Source organism: Melanerpes formicivorus, unplaced genomic scaffold (genome assembly GCF_026170545.1).
Source record: "Melanerpes formicivorus ecotype bairdi unplaced genomic scaffold, bMelFor1.0.p_v2 SCAF_64, whole genome shotgun sequence".
NCBI classification, from domain to species: domain Eukaryota; kingdom Metazoa; phylum Chordata; class Aves; order Piciformes; family Picidae; genus Melanerpes; species Melanerpes formicivorus.
The window spans coordinates 2,272,789-2,295,809 of record NW_027142416.1 but is presented as its reverse complement, the minus strand read 5'-3'; the positions used below and the strand labels follow the sequence as shown (position 1 = coordinate 2,295,809).

At 44.1% G+C, this 23,021-nt stretch overlaps 1 protein-coding gene across 9 annotated transcripts in view; it reads right to left on the bottom strand.

Annotated features, from left to right (window-relative positions):
* FAR2 (fatty acyl-CoA reductase 2) overlaps positions 1 to 23,021 on the bottom strand; it is a 142,750-nt gene that overhangs the window by 14,472 nt on the left and 105,257 nt on the right. For all 9 annotated transcript variants that reach the window (XM_068162416.1, XM_068162417.1, XM_068162413.1 and 6 more), the window contains 6 exons: positions 22,239 to 22,418; positions 18,319 to 18,496; positions 17,024 to 17,068; positions 10,914 to 11,032; positions 7,560 to 7,627; positions 4,659 to 4,830 (listed from right to left, as the gene is read on the bottom strand). In XM_068162416.1, the coding sequence (XP_068018517.1) occupies positions 4,659 to 4,830; positions 7,560 to 7,627; positions 10,914 to 11,032; positions 17,024 to 17,068; positions 18,319 to 18,496; positions 22,239 to 22,418 (762 nt within the window). The remainder of the gene's footprint in view (positions 1 to 4,658; positions 4,831 to 7,559; positions 7,628 to 10,913; positions 11,033 to 17,023; positions 17,069 to 18,318; positions 18,497 to 22,238; positions 22,419 to 23,021) is intronic.

The window sequence follows — 23,021 nt, the reverse complement described above, 5'->3', positions numbered from 1 at the left end:
CACCAGGCCAGCTGGCAACAGATGGAGCACATCTGTCCCAGAGGAGGGGTAAGATCAGAGTGTACGAGAATGGCCTATCCCTCAAAGGGAAAAAGATTCTGGGGAGGGAATTGGCAGGTCTCATAGACAGGGCTTTAAACTAGTTTCGAAGGGGGAAGGGGTTGAAACCAGTCCCCCCAGGCTGGGGTCTGGGGGTGATAAGCCAGAGCCAGAGGTGAAACCAGCAGCCCGGCTGAAGTGCATGTACACTAATGCACGAAGCATGGGCAACAAACAAGAGGAGCTGGAAGCCTTGCTGCAGCAGGAAAGTTATGATGTAGTTGCCATCACAGAGACGTGGTGGGACGACTCACATGACTGGAGTGCTGCAATTGATGGCTACAGGCTCTTCAGGAGAGACAGGCAAGGAAGAAGGGGTGGAGGGGTGGCCCTGTATGTCAGGGAGGCACTAGATGCCATTGAGACGGAGATTAGGGACGATCGGGTTGAGTGCCTGTGGGTAAGAATTAGAGGGAAGGCCAACAGGGCTGACATCCTGGTTGGAGCCTGTTATAGACCACCCAACCAGGAGAAGGATGTTGATGAGTCATTCTATAGGCAGCTTAAGGCTGTCTCAAGATCGCCTGACCTTGTTCTCATGGGTGACTTCAACTTGCCTGATATCTGCTGGGATCTTAACATAGCAGAGAAGTGGCAATCTAGGAGGTTCTTAGAATGCATGGAGGACAGCTTCTTATCCCAGGTGCTGCGAGAGCCTACCAGGGGCAAGGCTATGCTTGACCTCCTCTTCACCAATAGGGAAGGGTTGGTGGGTGATGTGGTGGTCGGAGGGTGCTTAGGGGCCAGTGACCACGAGATAATTGAATTCTCATTATTTGGTCAAGCTAGGAAGGGTAGCAAGAAGACCTCCACTCTGGATTTCCGGAGGGCGGACTTCAGGCTACTCAAGGAACTAATTCAGAGGGTTCCTTGGGATAAAGCCCTTAAAAACAAAGGGGTCCAGGAGAGCTGGTCCTACTTCAAGGAAGAACTGTTGAAGGCTCAGGGACAGGCTGTGCCAATGTGCCGGAAGATGAGACGCCGGGGCAGACGGCCAGCCTGGATGGTTAAAGAACTTTTAATGGAACTAAGGGAAAAAAAGAGGGTGTATCACCTTTGGAAGAGAGGGGAGGCAACCCGTGAAAAATTTAAGGATGTTGCTAGGTCTTGCAGGAAGAAAATTAGGGAGGCAAAAGCGCATTTGGAGCTTAGTCTGGCCTCTGCTGTGAAGGACAACAAAAAGTCCTTCTATAAATACATTAATAGTAAGAGGAAGGGCAGAGACAACCTCCACTCCTTGGTGGACACGGAGGGGAACGTTGTGATAAGGGATGAGGAAAAGGCAGAGATACTTAACACCTTCTTTGCCTCAATTTTTACCAGCAGGACAGAATGTCTTCCAGACAGCTGGCCTGCAGAGCTGGCAGAAGGAGCCAGGGAGCAGCATAGTTTTCCACTGTTCCAAAATGGGGTAGTTGGTGATCTGCTCAGCCGCCTGGATCCCCACAAGTCCATGGGACCAGATGGGATCCATCCTAGGGTGCTGAGGGAGCTGTCAGAGGAGCTGGCCAAGCCACTCTCCATCATTTTTCAGCAGTCCTGGCTCACTGGCGAGGTTCCAGAGGACTGGAAGCTGGCCAACGTGGTGCCCATCCATAAGAAGGGCCGGTTGGATGAGCCAGGGAATTACAGGCCTGTCAGCCTGACCTCAGTGCCAGGCAAGATCATGGAACAGGTCATCCTGAGTGCAATAACACAACACTTACAGGATGGCCAAGGGATCAGGCTCAGCCAACATGGATTTAGGAAGGGCAGGTCCTGCCTGACCAACCTGATCTCCTTCTATGATCAGGTGACCCGCCTGGTGGATGTGGGGAGGCCTGTGGATGTAGTTTACCGGGACCTCAGCAAGGCCTTTGACACCGTCCCCCATAGCAAACTCCTGGCCAAGCTGTCAGCCCATGGCTTGGACAGCAGCACTCTGAGCTGGGTTAGGAACTGGCTGGATGGCCGAACCCAGAGAGTGGTGGTGAATGGTGTCACATCCAGCTGGCAGCCAGTCAGTAGCGGAGTCCCCCAGGGATCAGTGCTGGGCCCCATGCTCTTTAACATCTTTATTGATGATCTGGATGAGGGCATTGAGTCTATCATCAGTAAATTTGCTGATGACACCAAGCTGGGGACAGGAGTTGATCTGCTAGAGGGTAGAGAGGCTCTGCAGAGAGACCTCGACAGACTGGACAGATGGGCAGAGTCCAACGGCATGAGATTTAACGCATCCAAGTGTCGGGTTCTGCACATTGGCCACAACAACCCCATGCAGTGCTACAGGCTGGGGTCAGAGTGGCTGGAGAGCAGCCAGGCAGAGAGGGACCTGGGGGTGCTGGTTGATGGTAGGATGAACATGAGCCTGCAGTGTGCCCAGGCAGCCAAGAGGGCCAATGGCATCCTGGCCTGCATTAAGAACAGTGTGGCCAGCAGGAGCAGGGAGGTCATTCTGCCCCTGTACACTGCACTGGTTAGGCCACACCTTGAGTACTGTGTCCAGTTCTGGGCCCCTCAGTTTAGAAAGGATGTTGACTTGCTGGAGCGAGTCCAGAGAAGGGCAACGAAGTTAGTGAGGGGCTTGGAACACAAGCCCTATGAGGAGAGACTGAGGGAGCTGGGGCTGCTTAGCCTGGAGAGGAGGAGACTCAGGGGTGACCTTATTGCTCTCTACAACTACCTGAAGGGAGGTTGTAAACAGGCAGAGGTTGGTCTCTTCTCCCAGGCAGCCAGCACCAGAACAAGAGGACACAGTCTCAGGCTGCGCCAGGGGAAGTTCAGGCTGGAGGTCAGGAGGAAGTTTTACACGGAGAGAGTGATTGCCCATTGGAATGGGCTGCCTGGGGAGGTGGTGGAGTCGCCGTCACTGGAGGTGTTCAGGAGGAGACTTGACAGGGTGCTTGGTTACATGGGTTAGTTGATTGGGTGGTGTTGGGTGATAGGTTGGACGCGATGATCTTGAAGGTCTCTTCCAACCTGGTTTATTCTATTCTATTCTATTCTATTCTAAATCTACTCCTCTCTAGTTTGAAGCCATTGCCCCTTGTCCTATCACTACAGGCCTTTGTAAACAGTCTCTCTCCATCCTTCTTGTAGGCCCCCTTTAGGTACTGGAAAGCCATTATTAAGTCTTCCTGGAGCCTTCTTCAGGCTGAACAATCCCAGCTCCCTCAGCCTGTCATAGCTGGATGAGCTTATGTAGTGTGTGAAAAGAAAAGGGGAATTATATTTACAATAAAAACCAACTGACCAAAAAAAACCAACCCAAACCCAACCAAAAAACAACAACAACAAAACCACAAACAAAATCAAAACCAACCAAACAAAAAAACCCCAAATGTGGTTAACTCAAGTTCATTGCTAAGCCATGTTTGCTCAGTTTGCAAATCAGGAGAAGATACCTTTCTCAGCATGAGTTCAGGTTGAGCTCTATTTGAAATTTAAGTACAGTACTGCAGACAATGCCCATTGGCTGCTTATGCCCATCAGCTTTATGAAAAGAAACATCAATAGTAATGGTAATGCCAAGATCTTACTGCAGTCTGTTTCAAGAGTTTGGAGATGCCAGCCTATTGTTGGTCATATCCAGTTTACCTCTATTTTTGAGGTAATTCTTGCCTCCTGGATAACCAGAAGTGTTTTCGTGGACCAATCTCCCTCCACAGCAGAATGCAAGAGAGAAAGCAGAGCAATACATCCTCCACAGATTTCCTTGCAGACAGCTGAAGCCAGCTTTCTAAGTAGCAGAGGAGCATAGAGCAGCTAAAATCAACACAGTGCTGCCAGACTGTTCTTGTGTTGCACAATAAGTTCTCTCCTGTGGTTGCAGGGAATAAAGGAGGATGTTGGCTGAGTTACGTCACATATGCCAGGGTTTCTTCCACATGGGACATGTGCATGTCCTAGCCAAGGCTCAAATAATGGCCATGTAAAGGTAACCTGTCCTCATAAATACAACTCTGAATTTATTCACCCTCAGAAAAAAACTGCTTTCCAGATTCCAACCAACTGCTGTCTAGATGCCAACCAACTGTCTTCTAGATTTCAACCGCTTTCTAGGTTCCAACCAACTGCTTTCTAGATTCCAAACAACTGATTTCCAGTTTTCAAACAACTGCTTTCTAGATTTCAACCAACTGCTTTCTAGATTACAGGCTGCTGGGACGGCGCTGGCAATGACTGATTACGTATCTGATTTACAGGAAAAGAAACATCAGCTGGAATGATCTGAATCTTGCCAATCTCAAGTCCTTATGCAGGAAATTTGCAAAGGTGGCAGCCTTTCTACAGAGAGGACAGTGTAACTACCACTCCTCATCTTCTGTCTTAAGAACCTCTGCAGTGAGTGAAGAAGAGTTTAGAAGATTTGCTGTCCCTTGGTTACTGGAAAGTGTGGGAACCCCAGAGTGCGCTTTGTTCAAAAAGAAAAGCAACCACATTAACTATCTCCTCAAGAAAGCGAGATGGGAAGAAGACTCCAGGTGGAGGCAACCAGCACTGAGACCTTGTCAGAGGCCTGCTGTCCAGAAGAGCAGCAGGGGTGCAGTAAGCTGTGGGCACGTGCCATGTCTTACCTGGGCTTTCTCCCTGTGAGCCTCATGTACAGGTCGTAGAGTATGGCTGGCGCCTTGTGGCTGACAGTTACCCAGTACTGGTTTATCAGGTAGTTGGAGGTCAGGTGTGCGTTAGGTGTCCGGAAGGCCTGCTCCAGCGGGTTCCTCTTGAACGTGGACATGACGTACCGCTCTGCAAGGGAACAGGCAGTCAGCTTCCACTCAGGCACTGAATTTCAGCTGGGTTGGCACAACCACATCAACAGGCTGTAGTAAAGCCCATGTTACAGTGCTTAACATGCTCAGAGTTCTGTGACCTGTGCAACAGGGCTTGGACAAGATCATCTCATGGTCCCCCTTCTGGCATTGAAATTGATGACTCCATTAGTTGCCTAATTGAAACACAATCTAACTCTAGGCTTAATAGTGGCAGACAAAAACTTTGCTAGGAAAAACGAGCAGTTGTTGCCTGAAATGCTTCACACAGATAAATGTGTCCAACAGATCAAGGTAGGTTTTCCTCTCCCTCTACTCTGCCCTGGTGAGACCTCACCTGGAATATTGCATCCAGTTCTGGATTCCCCAGTTCAGGAGGGACAGGGATCTACTGGACAGAGTCCAGCATAGGGCTACCAGGATGACTGAGGGACTGGAGCACTGCCCTGTGAGGAGAGGCTGAGAGACCTGGGGTTGTTCAGTCTGGAGAAGATAAGACTGAGAGAAGATGTAATAAATGTTTATAAATACCTGAGGGCTGGATGTCAAGAGGGAGGGGACAGGCTCTGGTCAGTTGCACCCTGTGATAGGACAAGGGGCAGTGCATATAAACTACAGTGCAGAAGTTTCCGCCTTAACACAAGGAGGACCGAGGACCCTCTTCACTGTGAGGGTCAAAGAGCACTGGAACAGGCTGCCCAAAAAGGTCGTGGAGTCTCGTTCTCTGGAGACTTTCAAGACCCATCTGGGTGTGTTCCTGTGTGACCCGTGCTAGATTCTATGGTCCTGCTCTGGCAGAGGGGTTGGACTCAATGATCTCCAGAGGTCTCTTCCAACCTGTCATACAGCTGGCCCTTGTGGAAGTCTCCCTAACCAGGTAGAGCCCAGATCCTCCCCTCTGCAAACACCGTGTTTGATTTGCATTAAAATTCTCAGTCTCATGCCAGATGACTCCCATTCCACACCTTTGATTCTCAATAGCTTCCAGTCTCTCTCTCACAGCCCTTCATCTCAATGACCAGTTACGGACTCTGTGCTAGTTCAGCCTCCCAAGTCTCCTTGAACAGACACTCCTTCCATTTACTAATCCTATGTCCCCTGTATGTCAGCATCAAACAGCTTCCTTCACAATGAAGAAAAATTCTTCTGAAAACACTGAAAAAACACTGGAGGTAGACACCTGGCATCAACTATTTCAGCCTGGAAAATTAGCAGAGCTACACACCATTGGAAACAAGCTTTTAAAAAGAAAAGGTGACAGTTCTAGGAGCAGATGCTGCTCCATTCTGAAGGAGGAAAATGGTGAGTTGAGTTTGGTCATTCTGTGCAGGGGTTGGACCACTCAGTGGTAACTCTTATTTAAGACAGATCATGGCTCTGAAAGGCCTTGTGGAAGCTCATGCCATAATACTGGCTGCCAAATAATGGGTTAAAAAGTTCTATCACAAATATAAAGATTTTTCAATTGTGCATATTTACCGAAAGAGAAATTGGTAGGAGACTCAATTGAAAATTCAGAGTAGATAGTCACAGTCATTACATCCTAATGCAAGAAATCTTTCCCAAACTAATTCCCTAAACCATGCAACATCTTTAAGAGCAACATTTTGCTCTTCCTCCTACTTCCTATTTATGAATCTGCACCCATCTGGATGCACTAGATTCCATGGTCCTGCTCTGGCAGGGGGGTGGACTCGATGATCTCTGCAGGTCCCTTTCAACTCCTAACATCCTGTTGATGTGATCCTGTGTAATAGCCCTCTGCAGCCTGCTGATCTCTGGAAAACTGTGGCTATAACATGTGGTAGAAAGAGCTCCCACAGTGTCACCCAGAGAGAAAATTCTGCCTTCCGTTTCATCATGCAGATGAACAGCTTATTCAAGCTTCTTCTGCACTTGGATGACTTCGTTAGAAAATCCAGTTATGAGCCAAGTATCAGAGTAAGGTCAGTTACAATGCATTAAATACATTGCTCTTTCTTCAGTAAAAGTGCACTGAAAATGGATTAAAATAGGTAAACCTCAGGTAGTAGTGCTACAGTGGCTGTTGCCTGACGTAGCAGCCTGTGAAGAGCTTTGCATTTACTCCTGTGAAAAAGCCACAGAAGATCTGACATTTCACATTCTGAAGGCAGGCTGTGTTTTCCAGCAATCATCTGGGAAGCCTTCCCCCTTCCCAGGACTGTGGTGAAACAAAATGTGGTCAATGAGCTCTTGAGGCATGCCTGTTTGCCTTCTCAAGTTTACACCAATTGCTTCCCCTCAGAATTTTCTTCAGAGAAAGAGGAAGGAAGGCTACTCCATTTCCTTTATGCATTAGTTTTCAGTCGCTATCAAGGCTGCCCAAGGGATTTCAATGCACACACCTCTCACACCTCCCCCAGCCCTGCAAAATTCTGAAAAGCTTCTCAGTCAGATGTTCTGTTACAGCTATGCAGAGCACCTTCCCATAGAATTAAGAGGCTGGTTTTCTATTACTTTTCCCACCACTTTAACACCTCAATGCAGCAAAGTACACACTTCGCTGGGTCATTATGTGCTTACACCCACAATGAAAACTGAATAGATGCTTTCCTGAGCTGAAAGCCCAGCAGCACAGTTTTAACGGCAGATGCTGACTGCCACGTAGAGGAAATCACTTTTTCAAAGCCTGGCCAAGGAATGCTATTGATGTTTGACACCTTTTAGGTTTATATTAGACCTTACCCATTTCTCCCCAGAAAAAAGGGTTGATTCCACCTGTTGTGCAGTTGAACACCAATGTGTTTTTCGGTCTGGAAAAGAGAAAGAAGCATTATTTTAAGGTATGAAGAAAAGTCCCCAAAGCTTTATTAGCGGAGCACAAACGCTAACAGCCCGAGAAGTTGTAACATTAGCTCATGAAAAAAGGGCATCTGTCACAAACATAAAATCACCACATAAAACTCCGAGTTTTGATAAGGTTCAGTCAGACTCTGGAAAGCATATGAAAAAGCATCCACATATCACCTTTCAAAGACTGTAAAAGCAGTGAGTAAAGCATGCATACTGGCAAGTTCCTGATTTATTCTTTTTATAGTTTCACTTAATATGCTGCAAACCAACCTCCGGGATACACTGGGTGTTTCACAATCACTTTGTGGTTTGTACTACTAATAAATTCCATTTGTGCTACTATGAAATTCCATTTGTTAGGGTGGTGATTATAAATCAATCCATTTCAACAAAATCCTTACTTTACTACCAAATAAAGTTTGGTGGCTGTTTGGGTGTGGAAATAAACACAGATCACAGTGGTCTTCTTTCTTCCTGTGCTGCAAGGCAGGAATTGGTCAGACCGCTTTTTTTTTTGTTCTAAGCTTGCCTTGCCAAGGGTGCAAGTGATGCCATCAATACAGCATTTTTCTTACTCCAGATTAGCAGCTGGAGCCATCTGCCAAAATGCTAAAAGAAGTAAGATCTGGCCTTGATAACAGCTTGGCTCAAGGATACAGTGCTCTGTTTCTAGGTTGCCTGTGGTGCTCAGAGGCTTTTTGCACTAGAGGAGGCTGCCTATGAGGAACCTCTCTTCTAAAAACTCCTGTGACTCAAGTGACCAGGAGACAGGACCCTTAAGCCTGAGATACTGGGATAGGAAATGTCTCACAGTACTGCCTGAAAACTGCAGCTGAATAAGGCACAGTTGAAATGGTGCTTTTTAAAAAGAGCACTGTGAAATAATGGCCTTTGACTGTATATTCTAATTATTATTAATCCCCCGCAGACTTCTAGGGATGGTTAGGACTAAAAGATGTATCAAACAATGAATCCATGACCTTCTGTGACTTTGAATCAGTGTGTAGAAGTCTGATAGAGTGTTAAACATAAATGTGCATACTAGTGCTTAATGTGAGAAACTCAGTATGGCAACTCACTAAGGACTAAACCCATAACATGTGTCCATGTGGAAAACTCACCTAGTATAGAGCTTTGTAGAGCTTCTACACTACAGAGTGAAGACTGCAATTCTCTGTAAAGTTTTAGAATCTAATTTCCCCCAGTAATGGCACCTGTCCTGAAGGACACTGACTTTCTAACTAAATGATTTGAAAAAAAAAAAACAAAACAGTAAGCTATACATGCCACATTTCATGACAGCACCTAAACCTGAAGCTCTTTTAGAGAAATTAAATTTACAGAAGACTCAGTTTCTCTTCTTTTTTTTTTTTTTTTTTTTTTTTATATGGATTGCTAACCCTGGGGTTGTGCCCAGCCAGATAAAGCTTTAAATCAATTTGACCTAATTGTGGCCTTCCAGTATCTGAAGGGGGCCTACAGGAAGGCTGGGGAAGGACTTCTCAGGAAGTGATAGGACTAGGGGGAATGGAATGAAGGTGGAGGTGGGGAGATTCAGGCTGGATGTGAGGAGGAAGTTCTTCCCCATGAGAGTGGTGAAGCCCTGGAATGGGTTGTCCAGGGAGGTGGTTGAAGCCCCATCCCTGGAGGTACTTAAGAGCAGGCTGGAAGAGGCTCTGGCCAGCCTGATCTAGTGTGGGGTGTCCCTGCCCATGGCAGGGGGGTTGGAACTACATGATCCTTGTGGTCCCTTCCAACCCTGAATGATACTATGATACAATTTGTGCAATTGTTCCTGTAGCTTAATAATTATTTGTGTAGGCACTAGATTAAAAGCATGTATCTTCTGCCAGTGAAAAGTTAAAAAAATGGCACTTCTCCTACTGTGGCCAGATCCAAGAAGTCTATCTGTGTGCTAACACACTGCTCATCAGTACATGTTCTGCTTTTTCAGTTTTATGGACAAGCTGCAGCCTTTTTTATCTGGAGGCTCTCAGAAGCCCTATGAGGAGAGGCTGAGGAGCTGGGATCGTTTAGCCTGGAAAAGAGGAGGCTCAGGGGTGACCTCATTGCTCTCTACAACTACCTGAAAGGTGGCTGTAGCCAGGAAGGGGTTGGTCTCTTCTCCCAGGCAACCAGCACCAGAACAAGAGGACACAGTCTCAAGCTGCACCAGGGGAAGTTTAGGCTGGAGATGAGGAGAAAGTTCTTCACTGAGAGAGTCGTTAGTCATTGGAATGTGCTGCCCAGGTGGAGTCACCGTTCCTGGAGATGTTCAAGATGAGATTGGACATGGCACTTGGTGCCATGGTCTAGTCATGAGGTCTGTGGTGATAGGTTGGACTCAATGATCTTTGAGGTCTCTTCCAACCTTGGTGATACTGTGACACTGTGAAGTGTGTGTGTGCTTATGTAAAGTGAAGCTGTATTTATTTTCCTAGGTCATGCAGTTTGCCTGTTGCTGATGGATAGGGATGAAATCATGAGGAAAACAAATCTGAAAGCTGGTGAGCTGTCTTCTGTGATCCTTTTATGATCTTTATATTTAGGTTGCTGTATGCAGCACTCCTTCTACTCAGCTCAGAGGTCTTACTCTGTCTTTCAAAGTAAAATATTTCTGACTTTATTTGCCAGGTATTGACTTCTCAGAGATGCATAAACCCCCAGAAATTCATGTGGCTTACACTTCCTACTGAATGACTTAAGGTCCGAGTCAGAGGTTCACAGGAAAAGCTCTTAACTGCTTAATGTCACTTATGCACACCCTTCTCACCAACACAAAGAATGCTGTGGGTTTTTTTTAATCATATCATATAAGACCATAATCATGTCATATAAGACCATAATACAACGTGCAGTATTTTCCAAGGAAAACACAGAGCATTTTCACTGAGAAAGCTCTACAAGCCACGTGAACAGCAACTTAATGCAACTGCCTGAGAAAATGGCCCAAAAATGGCTGCTGTAAAGCTGCAGTAAAGCTCTTGGCCTTCAGAAAAATGATTTCTGAGAGACAGAGCTGAGCTTACATTGTACAGAGAAACAGGTCTCACCTGTAGCTTCAGAGATCTCCTAACTTAATTGTTTCTCTGTACTCTCAGTCCTTGCCAATCCAGGAAAAAAAAACAACAAAACAAACCAAAAGAACCAGAAAAATCAGTCAACAAGGGTTCTTGCACAGGTTTTCAGTCAGCTTTTGGCTCCCCTTAAAGTCCCAAATCTGGCAAAACAGGAGTGCCTTCCCACCTGTGCACAGCAGTGTACCACCCAGCCGCAAGGGTGAGGTTGATTGCGACGTCTACTGGAATCATATCTGCCACTGCTTCATTGTTGGCAAGCACGGTCCGCAGAATCCCTTTGCCCGCCTGCAAGACAGAGGAAGATGGTCACTGACATAATGCCATGGATATGATTTCATCAGCTTAGCCTTAGGACAGAGCGACATGTCAGCACTTTTCAAGCCTGGCACCAGCTGCAGAAGATTGTTTGGTTCTTGTGAAAACAAACACAGAACTCAGGTGGATCCCACTGCTCTGCATGTTCAGAGGAGGCCCAAAACACAATGGTGTCTGTGCTATGTGTAACAAGAAAAGCTGTGGCTCTTGGCTAACTCAAGATGAAAGAAATACATCTAGGAAAGAATCACAGCATCACAGAATGATAGAATATTAGAGGTTGGAAGGGAACTTAAGTGATCATCCAAGTCCACCCCCCTGGCAAAGAAGAATCACCTAGGGCATCCACACAGGAACAAATCCAGCTGGGTTTTGAAAGTCTCCAGAGAAGAATACTCCACAACTTCTCTGGGCAGCCTGTTCCAGTGCTCTGTTACCCTCAGTGTAAAGAAGCTTCTCCTCATGCTGAGATGACACTTTCTATGTTCAAGTTTGTATCCACTGTTCCTTGTCTTATTATCACCACCAAAAAAAGATTGGCCCTCTCCACTTGACACCCATCCATCAGATATTTATACACATTGATCAGATGTCCTCTCGGGTCTTCTCTTCTCAAGACTTAACAGACCTGGATGTCTCAGTCTGTCTTCACAGGTAAGATGCTCAAGTCCCTTGATCATCTTAGTGGCTCTCTGTTGGACTCTCTCTAGCAGATGCCTGTCTCTCTTGAACTAGTGAGCCCAAAATTTTGACACAGTATTCCAGATGTGGTCTCACTAGGACAGAGTAGAGGGGGAGAAGAACCTCCCTAGTCCTGCTGGACACGCTATTTTAATTTTCTGAAGTAAAATTCATGGTGATACCTTAAGTTATGTTTTCTGAAATGACACAGGTAGAAGTCTGAGTGTCCCTCAAATACCACTTTGAAAATGACACAAATAGGCTTTTTGAAAAGGTCACTCCCATGCTTTTGGATGTATTCACACCCTGCTCTTTTCCAAATCTCTGTGTCACATCCAAAGATGAAGACAAGACATGGCCTCTGCCTTGTAGAGCTTGCTGCCCAATGAAACTCAGGAAATGAGCGAAATTACAAAGTACTGACAACCAAAGAGATATATAACCTGAATGCTTATCAAGGAAGGGGTTTCCCTGATGACCATTTATTCTTTGGAGGTTCCAGAACAGCAACAGATAGTAACAACATGGCAGACTGAATCACAGAGGACACCATCATGTTCAGCAACATAGAAACATGGAGGTGAAAATGAGTGAAGGAGCTTTACCTAGTGTGTCAGGTATGAGAGCTGAACAGAGCAAATGGAGAAAGAACCCCCAATGGCAGAGTCAAGGTTGCAGTCAAGCTACCTAGCATGTGGGAAATAAAATGCAATGAAGTTGAGTTTGATGTGGAAACTGAGAGCTCAGTAAAAAAGCTAGGAGGATAGAAGTGCTAGTGAAGCAAGGAAGGAGAAAAGCGCTTATAATTTAGATGTGTGCAAAACCAGAGAGAAGGACTGAGTGATGCAGTAAAGGAATATGCTCTACAGATCCATGAATATTTAAAAGTTACAGCAACAAAAACGTTATAGCTCTTTTAATTATTATTTTCTTCCATCTGAGACTCACATTTTGTGGCAAAATAGCTCTCCAGCTGTCAAACTATTGCAACAACTAGGCAGAACTACAAAAACTAGACAGAAAGTGCCTAGTTGTGCAAAAGCCCTTGCCTGAAGTCTGGGGAGAAGAAAGGTGTGATGAAAAAAGCATTTAAGATTTGTTACTAAACTTGTAAAGCACAGACCATTGTCTACTGGTCACTGGTGGATTTTAAGGGACACTGTGCTGCCTGTCTGGGAGGTGTTTGGGCTTTTTTGTTCTGCCTCTCTCCCCCACCTTTCCCCTTCTATAATCAGACAGTTTTGTTACATTTTAGAGCTTGCAAGGTAAATACCACTTATGACTGGTTTAATTTTCATGAGCTAAGACACATCTCATCCTTGGTGCAGCTGGCAGAGGGATCACAGACCAACATTCAGACACAGGCAACCATGGAAGCTTCCTCACGTGACTTCATCCTCGTCAAACCCATACCATGCAGTTAACTTCTGCTGCCCTAAGCTGAACTGCAGTTATGCTTAGTCATGAAAACTTTTCCTTGAAACACCACTATGATTTTTTTGTTGCTCCTACTACTGATTTTTTATAATTGGGAGGGGAGGGGGGAAGGAAAAAAAGGAACCAAAGCAGCAAATCAAGCTCAGCTATGAATTTTCCACTGCAGTGAACTCATGCCCACTAGAGACTACTGTGTGATCAGCTATCACATTTTAACAGGTCATATATATATATGGATGACTTCAATATTTAATACTCTGTATTTACCAAAGACTTCAGGTTTAAGCTTCTAAAGTTACTTTTTACACTGGAAATTATTTTATATTTATTTTTCAGGTATAGATTTATTTCTATTTATAGTCCCTGACTTTTTTCTCTTTACTGAAATAGAAGCTACTGTGGCTGAAGCCTCCAAAATAATTTCCAGGTCTAAGTCTGATGTTTCTGGACAGCCTCCCAGTTGAAGAGCTTTGGACCCAGTCATTGTCCAGAACATGAATTAATCCATGTTTCTGCCCTCCAGCTTTACTGCCTTGCAAGGAAAGAAGTCTTTTTACATGTCACACAGAACAGCAAGACAAAATGCCAGTGGAAATACAATTACTTTCAATTTTATTTCAATCAACAAATCTCTCCTCACAACTGTGAGCAATTGCAGACAACAGAAACATAATTAGACCATCGAGAATAACTTCAACTCCAATATTTCATTAATATTTCAAACTAATCTATCTGTTCGTGGAATTAAATTTTCAGGCTCAAGTATTGATGTGGTGACTGAGGAATGAAAAAAAAAAACAAAACAACCTGGCAAGGTTTGGAGTTGAGATTTTGCCCAGATGATCCCAAACATCATCTGCACCAAATCTTAATAGAATAGAATAGAATTAACAGGTTGGAAAAGACCTTCGAGATCATCAAGTCCAACCTATCACCCAACACCATCTAATCAACTAAACCATGGCACCAAGGGCCTCATCCAGTCTCCTCTTAGACACCTCCAGTGATGGTGACTCCACCTCCCTGGGCAGCACATTCCAATGGCCAATCACTCTTTCTGTGAAGAACTTCTTCTTAACATCCAGCCTAAACCTTAGCTGGCACAGCTTGAGACTGTGTCCTCTTGTTCTGCTGCTGGTTGCCTGGGAGAAGAGACCAACTGCCACCTGGCTACAACCTCCCTTCAGGTAGCTGTAGAGAGCAATAAGTTCTCCTCTGAGCCTCCTCTTCTCCAGGCTATGCAACCCCAGCTCCCTCAGCCTCTCCTCATAGGGCTTGTGCTCCAACTCCTCACTAGCTTTGCTGCCCTTCTCTGGACATGTTCCAGCAACTCAACATCTTTCCTAAACTAAAATCTGGCAGTTGCTCCCCATACAGGATGAGGTTGGGTTAGCAGCAGTAAATCAGTATTTTAGTATGAGAGGGACTGAACACACAAATACCAAAACACTAACCATTCTCCATTAAGGTTACTAAAGACACTTGACTAATAAATAAACATTGGAATACAGTTGGCTGAGAGAGCTGGTTGCAGTCACTCAAACCGATGTGCAGCTTACATGCTCAGGGGTTAATTTTCAAGCTGCCAGGCAGGATTTACCAATTCACCGTATCCTGGCATATTAATTCAAATAATGTAGTTACTTCCCCTGGAAAACTAAAAGACTCTTGGCCTCCCTAATGGTGAATACCTTCCAATTCCAGAAAAGTAGTACCAGCCCAACAATGTTCAGTAGCAATTGGTGATGGTACAAGAGAAATACTTGTCCACCAGCAGTGGTTTCTCCACACCACAGAGTCTCTGCTCCTGTTTGATGTCAGCCAGATCCACTGCCTCCCACAGGACAAAAAAAGCGCCATTGGACATGGAAAACAGCCTGGTCCCTACACCCTGTCCCTATTGTCATTTCTTGGTTAAGTCTCAATATAGTTACATATCAAATCATCATATTTCATCACTGAAGAGCTCAGTGCAGATGAGAACAATTTGTCTTTTTATTTCCTACACTGAAGAACCTCAGAGCTGCAATCCTGAACCAAATACACCATCTCTATTTGAAAAGCCTTTCAGAACAAGTCAAAGCCTTTTATACAGAAGGGAAAGGATGTTATTTACTAGAGTGACCTGAGAATCTTAAAATCATTACTTTCTACAGAATTAATCTGGAGATAAAGATCTAGGCTGGCATCTGCATGTGAAACCTGGCCTCAGTAAAACCTCCATGCTCAAAAGTAATCAGGAGAAATATGAAACCTCACATTTATAACAGAAGTTAGAATCTGTCACATGAAAATGTAAGGAGTGGATCTGCAAAATTAAGAAACTGCAAAACCTTTATTATGATGACTTCAAGATGTCATGAAAGAAAACAGCCCAAGATGCTGGGAGTAGGGCAGAGAGGCAGTGCAAGCTTTATGGGAAGTCAGCAATGAGTAAAAGGCTGTGAGAGATTTATTTTAAAGAAACTGACATGAACTGGAACTAACGACACTTTGTGAACACACAGAGGATGCACTTGGTGGCTTTGGACTGTTTGTGAAATGTGTAATTGGGATTTCACAGATAAAAGCAGTAGCAAGGACATACCCACTAATTTCACCCCTCCTGTAGATTTCAGAAGTAACTGGAACAATTTCTATTTATGCTCGACTTCCAGGTACAAATGAGCTTTTTTAACAAGATAATATTTGGATTTTATTCTACTCTCCTATGATTGTACACTACTAATCCTTTTATAGGTGGCATTGGGCTGATTACAATACAGTTTCTCCAAGGTAATCAAGTTGGACAAATCATGCATGAACAAAAATATCTGCTCATAGCTATACAGCATTATGCATTGACAAACAGACCTAAGGCAGTCATTTCAGTTCAGGGGACAAAAAAAAAAAAGCCAAAACAAAAGGTGTGTAATTTTACTGCTGCCCAGGGAGGTAGTGGAAGCTCCACCCTTGGAGATATTGAGGATCAGGCTTGATGGGGGATCTAGTAGGGGATGTCCTTGTTTACTGCAAGAGGGTTGGACCTAGATGACCTTTAAAAGCCCCTTCCAAGCCAAGGCATTCTATGATTCTATATGTTAAATTGTAATGATTGCTTTTGTATCATAGGGAATATTTTATCAAGTTATTCATTATTTATCTCATGGATTTGCTCCTCACTGTTTCGCACATTTGGCGAACGTTAAGCAAGACTGCAGTGAATTCTCCATGTTCCTGGCAGAGCCTGAGTTGATAGTGAGGGGCATTATTTCAGTGCCCTCTGCACATGAAGACATCCTGTGTAAAGCAGTGACAAGTGAGACCCAGAGTCTTTGTTACTGTGGAGTGGTCACAAACTACATCAGCAGGCTTAGCAGATATGAAGATAAAAGAAAGGAAAACAGTGCTGCCTTGTATTGATGGTATGGTAGTCTGGCCTGGATAATTAACTACTGTTATAAGATTCAGGCTTTGACATCTGTGAATTACCTTAGTTTTGAGGATGCATCTTTTGCCCTTTCTTTGAAAATTTGGCAAACTTGTCCAAAACTGTATTTTTTTCTTTTTTTTTTTTTTTCAGAGATTTTAGAAACTGCAATTAACATTCAGTGAACCAGCAACATGAATGCTCTTTCAGTGTCCTATATTTGAGCACAGCATAAATTGTCTTCTGGGTCATACAGGCATAAAGATGTGTGGCTAGTGTGTGACATCTTTCTACAAAACTCAGAATATTGCTGTGATTCTGTTGGGGTTTTAGTCTACACAGTTTCTAAGTGGGACTGCAGAGTAACTTTGGAGTTGCTATTTTAGTTGCTCAAACGCCACTTTAAGAGCACCTTAAGTAGTAACTAGACATACCGCGATAAATATTCCACTTGTCCCATTGAAGCTGTCAATCCAACCCTGCAAAAAAAAAGAAGAATGATTACTTTTTTTTTTTCAATGACATGTTGCTTACAGCCTTTGAAATGGTGGAAGGGCTACAATGCTGGGGTGTAGACAAAGCAGCAACAAGACACCAGTTAAGATGGACACCGGTCTATCTGCAACAGCTGCCAGGGACATAACCTGGGTACAAAGTACCCAACAGATTTGCAATAGGGGATGCATTGTATGACAGCTCATTCTGTCTGCAATTCACCCATCAACAACAGAATCTGATTCTGCTTTCAGAGCCACTTCTTTCCCATAATAACCTGGCCACAGGAATAAAATCTAACACTACAGCATCTTGGTGCTGTCACACTTGCTGAAAACATAGTGCACCCTCTGGTATACAACATACAGATGTCACTAAGACTGATTTGCTCATTATACCTAATTTCTAAGGTGAGGAAGAACAAAACTTCCAAACCACTCCACTTTTGTATCCCATCCTCCTTTAAGTCAGAAAAACTGCTGCTTGTGGGAGCTGGAGTTAAAAGCGGTGATGAGCTGTTTGATTTGAAACAGATTATGACACCTAACAGTTTGCTCTCTCTTTCCAATATGGGGAGCTTTAGCTAGAGCCTTGGCTATATCTCAGCCACCACTGTCACATTTCAAGTAGCATGACAGCCAAAGGTGACTTTATGTGGTCTTTCCAATCTGGCTGCAAGGTCAAGGTGTATTATTCCTACCAGTATATTTAGCTTTTTGCAACTGCAACTGTGGTTGACATCTGCATTTGCAACATGCCCATACAAGTTTGAATCCAGCAAATTCAGCGACTACCAACATAAGATGGAGATACTGAATGCTTGCAAGTACCCTGTGAGGTGTAGGGTGCTCATCAGGACTTCATTGATAGCCTGTCTAGTACACGGAAAGCGTCAAACTAGAATGTATCAATGCATGACTGAGACCCTCAGGTCTCATATTTCCCCAGCTAGCACTGAAACTTCTCTGTGTACAAGATTGTCAGTTAAAAGTCCATTACTATCCCAGCTCTTGCTATTATTCCTTGAATAAATTCTTTTCACTTGGGACATGACTCTTTCCTGAGGATGCTGAAAATGACCAGCAAAGGTTGTCCGCCTCTTCCATGTGCTTCTCTATGAACTGCAGTACCTGTTTTTCAAGTGATTACTGATACAAGTAGCGACAGCTTCCTGACACTACTACAGCTGTATCAAAGCGTTCTTGGTAGGGAATTGCTATGCATTTGTGCTTACAGGGAAAGGCTCATGCCAGCTAGCTCCCACGATGGATGGCCTGATGATAGCAATATTCAAGTTTCCTCTCTCTTGCTGAATCAGGTATTCTGACAAGGCTTTGGTGTAGGTGTAAGTGTTGGGCCAGGCCCCAAGTAGCTTGGGTGTGATGTCTTGAATGATAGATTCATCCAACCACCTACAGAAAAGAAGGAGAATGTTATCTGCTGTGCAGAGAGAAAAAAAAGAGTGAGGCAAAGAAGACCACTGAGACAGGAACCCTCATCTGAAACAAAAGGATAAACAAATCAAAGCCATTTAAGAAAAAGCAAGAGCAAACCAGTTTGGATTTCAAATAGCTCTGTGGGAGAAAGGGTCCATTTTTTCTCTCAGGTGCAGAATAACCCTGGTGAGCTTCATGCTATGATGTCCAGCTCAATTTCAGGAATGTATACAATGCAATTTTACAGCAGTCTTGTGTGCTTTATGATTCACTGATATCTGTACTATAAATGTAGCCAGAGCCTACAGATTGATGGAGCTTTCCAACCTAGCACTTTTACCAGGCAGTGCTCATTCTCAGGCAACACAGTTCTTATATACTCCCAGGCATACTTCAGGAGATTCTTGGCAACCTTGAGTTACTGAGTGGAGTAGCACCACAAAGGTCTCAAAAGCTAGAACAATGTACTACAGGGTTACTGTCCTAGTAGTGCTATTAGCAGGGTTAGACATTCCTTCTTACTTATTTTCCATGGGCTTTCTTATATAAGAAATTAGGAACTATCAGTGCTAGCTGCTTAAAAAAAACACAACAAACCAACCAAAAATATCCAAAAGTTTGTGGGGTTTTTGCTTTTTCATTTGTTTTGGTGGTGGGGTTATTTTTGCGTAGATTTTTTGTTTGGGGTTTTTTGCTGGGGTTTTTTGGTATTCAAGTAGCTAACACATCAGAAGTAGGTGTGCATGTACCTTCTACAACGTGGCCCTCACCACTGTAGTTTTGCAGCAAAGGAGTAAGTTTCGAAAGCTCTTCCCTGGCACTCCATCAAGACTTCACTGGTTCTGCCAGCATTTGGGCCTAGAGGACAGGAACTGGCTGTACTTCCAGAGCCCTTGTACACTGCTGCCAATCCCCAACAGGCTTTCAGCAGTCTGGTGTTACAGCACAGAATCGAAGATTAACTCCCATAATCCAATTTGCAATTCTAGTTCAGACTGAATAGGTGTGCTCTTCCAGGGGCACTTCAAGGATACAGTGTCTTTACCTGTCTTCACCCCTCCTTATCCTGACCAGGTGGAGGTCAAGGGGAGAGGAGTAAGGTGGAGGCTGTCACACCTGGAAAATTACTTGATCATATCAACTTACACATGCAAACAGTGGCACACTGCTTTTCAGATGGCTCCCATTCGACACAGAGGGAAATATGACACAAAAGTGTTGCATGAGAAAACACCAATTCAATGAAACTGCCACAGAGCTTGCAGGGGAGGGCTGAATCCAGTGAAATCTTTCAGTTTTGGAACATATTAAAAAGAATCTGACAGATTTTAAGCAATGGGTTAACCTGTCTGTTTCCCCCAACACACAAAAAAACCCTCTGGGTTAAGACAGAGCGAGGTAAGAGTTTACTACAAATGAGCTTAGCTTAGACTATGTGAAGAAAAAAGACAGCAGAATACAGAAAAAAAAAAAAAAAAAAAAAAAAAAAAGCATAAAAAAATCCCAACAGCTACCCCACTCCCACTCATCTTGCTGCTATCCCTGTGCAAAAGAACCAGCACCCAAAACCCAGAACCCAAAAAACCACAGCCGGAACAGGAAGCCTCCCATGTTACAAGCTGAACTTCAAGCCCCATAATACTTCCCTCCAGCCAGCACTTTCTATTTGAAGCTGGTATGAGGCAGGATGCTTTTTAATAACAGCAACAAATATTCGACTTAACCCAGGATGAGAATATAGAAATGATTTCTTTTTACACAAAAACCCCTCTTATGGAGGCACAAATACTTCCTTTTGCAACTCTAGTGCCATGCTTCATAAACAAGGCAGGAAAATGGTTTGAACATAAAATATGAAGCTGAGCTCGACAGTGGCTATTAATAGCACACAATATTGACTTAATTTACAAAGCTTTTTTAGGCAGCCATTGAACTTGGCCTCCTAAGAGCCTCAGCTAAACTGCCGCTGTTTGAGTCTGTCAAGAATTATCACCAGCCTACTAAAGGGAGTTGTCTGCTTCTGTGGAGCCTGGAGGCAGACCAGGGTCATTCAGGCACTCAGGTTGAGCTGCATACAAGGCTTTTTTCCCTTCTTTTTCTTTCTCTCTTTCTTTCTCTTTCTTTCTCTTTCTTTAAATAAGGAGTTTACAATTTAGCATTCTCATAAAGCAAAGACAGGTGTAGAAATACAAGAAGAAATTTCCTCTTGTTCCCATCCTTCCAGACAGGCCTCTGCATCACTTTAAGTGGTCATTAAAAGGACTGTGCTCCTGACTGCCTCTAGGGTACCATCCTACCAGGTGATTTGATCTACCAGCATTACCATCACAGGAGCACTGAGCTGACAGTTCAGTGAGGTGAACTGTTCTTACTCCTCTGTGACCTACTTTGAAGATTTTGAAATGCTAAATCACAAAGCTACTGTGCTTTTGCTCAATGCTGCAATTGCCTCAAATTAAACGATTAGTAACCTCTCACCACACAGATGCACCAAATTACCCTGCCATAGCAAAACAGAGCTCTCTGTGTTAAGCACTTTGTAGTAATAAGAAACTCTTTCCTGAAAGTGATGACAGATCTACATTTTCTGCAAGAATGGAAACAGCTCTGCTTCAGCCCATCACTTCACTGTGTATTGTGTTCCTTACCTCAGCATACCCTTCAAAGCTGATTTCCCTCAGCTTCAGATTAAAGCAAACCTTGCTTGATGTGGCAGATCACGTTTCCTTTATTGGCCTGGCAGCACTTACAAGTGTGACTTTTGGTTGACACAGATTAGGTTTAAGGCTTTACTTGCAGGTTAAATATCAAAATACTGGAAAGCAGGGATGTAATAGGAGGATAAGAACTGAAAAAAAACCAAACAGCTGGGAATCCTAATTGGGATTTCAGCTAAATAAAGAATCATAAGCATGTATCAAGTGTGTGGCCAAAAGCATCGTTAAATGGATCTGGTTTTGTGTCCAGTTGTGTGATCATGCCTCTTAATGCACTTGCAGAAAAGCATTTTAAGACAAGACTCCACGGAAAGTGCCCCTCAAAACAACCCAGAAAGAAAGCTCGCTCTTCCTGAGTCTCACTTGTACTACAGCAAGCACCTCTGGCTGGCATGAGCACACCCAGACAAGGCCACACAACAATCACAGCAACTATGAGCAGAAATCACACAAGCCAGGTTGGTGAATGCTCAGAGGTCTTCTGCAAGTGAAGCAAAACCAATGTCAGAAGAGGCGACCTGGTTCCTTGTGGTAGGTTTAGGGTATGCCTTTGAAGTTTCTTACACAGATCTTGAGCAGAAAAGTAGTAAAATGTAAATAAATCACTATTGGGTGTAAAAAGTAAAATAAAGATAATTCTATTATATTCTATTCCATTCTATTCCATTCCATTCCATTCTAAACGATACCATAAGATAAGAAACTTAAACTGGTTGTACCAAAACAGTTTCTCTTCTTGCTTCTTCGCTCTGGAGAGATGCTAACTTGCTTCTGCTTGGCCTTGGCTGTATTGTTTTGGTTAAGTCTAACAGCAACTTTCTCTGCTCCTTACTCCCTTCTTTTTGTACAGGGTGTTAAGGAGAAAAGGAGAACCCAATAGCTTCCCCTGGTCTTTGACCAGGGGGGTCCTTGTGCTGTTTGTTAATTGTAAATATCTGTAAATATTGTAAATACTGTATATTTTGTACACATTCATTGAATTCCACCACATTCCTACTCACTCTACTAAATCGAAGAGCTTCTTGGGTTCAGCTGGGGGTGGGTAGATGACCTCGTCTATGCACTTCCGGATGCAGTTTGCATAGGCGGTGGAGATGTGGATGAAGGCCTCAAGGTTCTGCATCTGCCGCGCCAGCTCCAGGAGCCGCTGTGTGCCCATGGCATTCAGCTGCAGGGCATGCCTGAAGAGGACAGGGGGAAAGAAACAAAATGCATGTCACTGGGAAGAATACTTTGGGGTTGAGCATGATCCAAACCCCACACAGTGAAATGGCAAGTAAGGGAAGAAGAGGGGATGACAGCAAAGCAGGGACCTTCATTGGGATGCAAGGCCTAAGCCCAGCTTTTCAGAGCAGTGCTGTTGAATTCACTGCTCTGGCCACAGGAATTCACTGTTCTGGCCACAGAACGTGTCTCCGATATTTTTAATTTGTCCCAAGGATCATCGGTAACATTGAGCTAACATCTCTAAATCTAATGTATTTTCCACCTTGTCCTGGAACAAACACTTCCAATACATGTGGCCACTGAGGCATTATGGTTCCTACAGTACCCACTCAGCTTTCTCCTCAAGGGACCGCTGCTAAACCAGATAAAGACACGGTTTCAGTAAACTGCAAAGGGTCCTTGGGCCCAGAAAAAACAGGCTTATACTGAAAGAAGACACAATTAGAAATGACAGCCTGAATTCCCAAGGAATGCAAAAGAGTCCTGGTTAGCAAGGCTGATCCTGAAGCACCTAGCATAGCTAGAAGTTGTCCAAGAGATTATCTACAATGGATCTC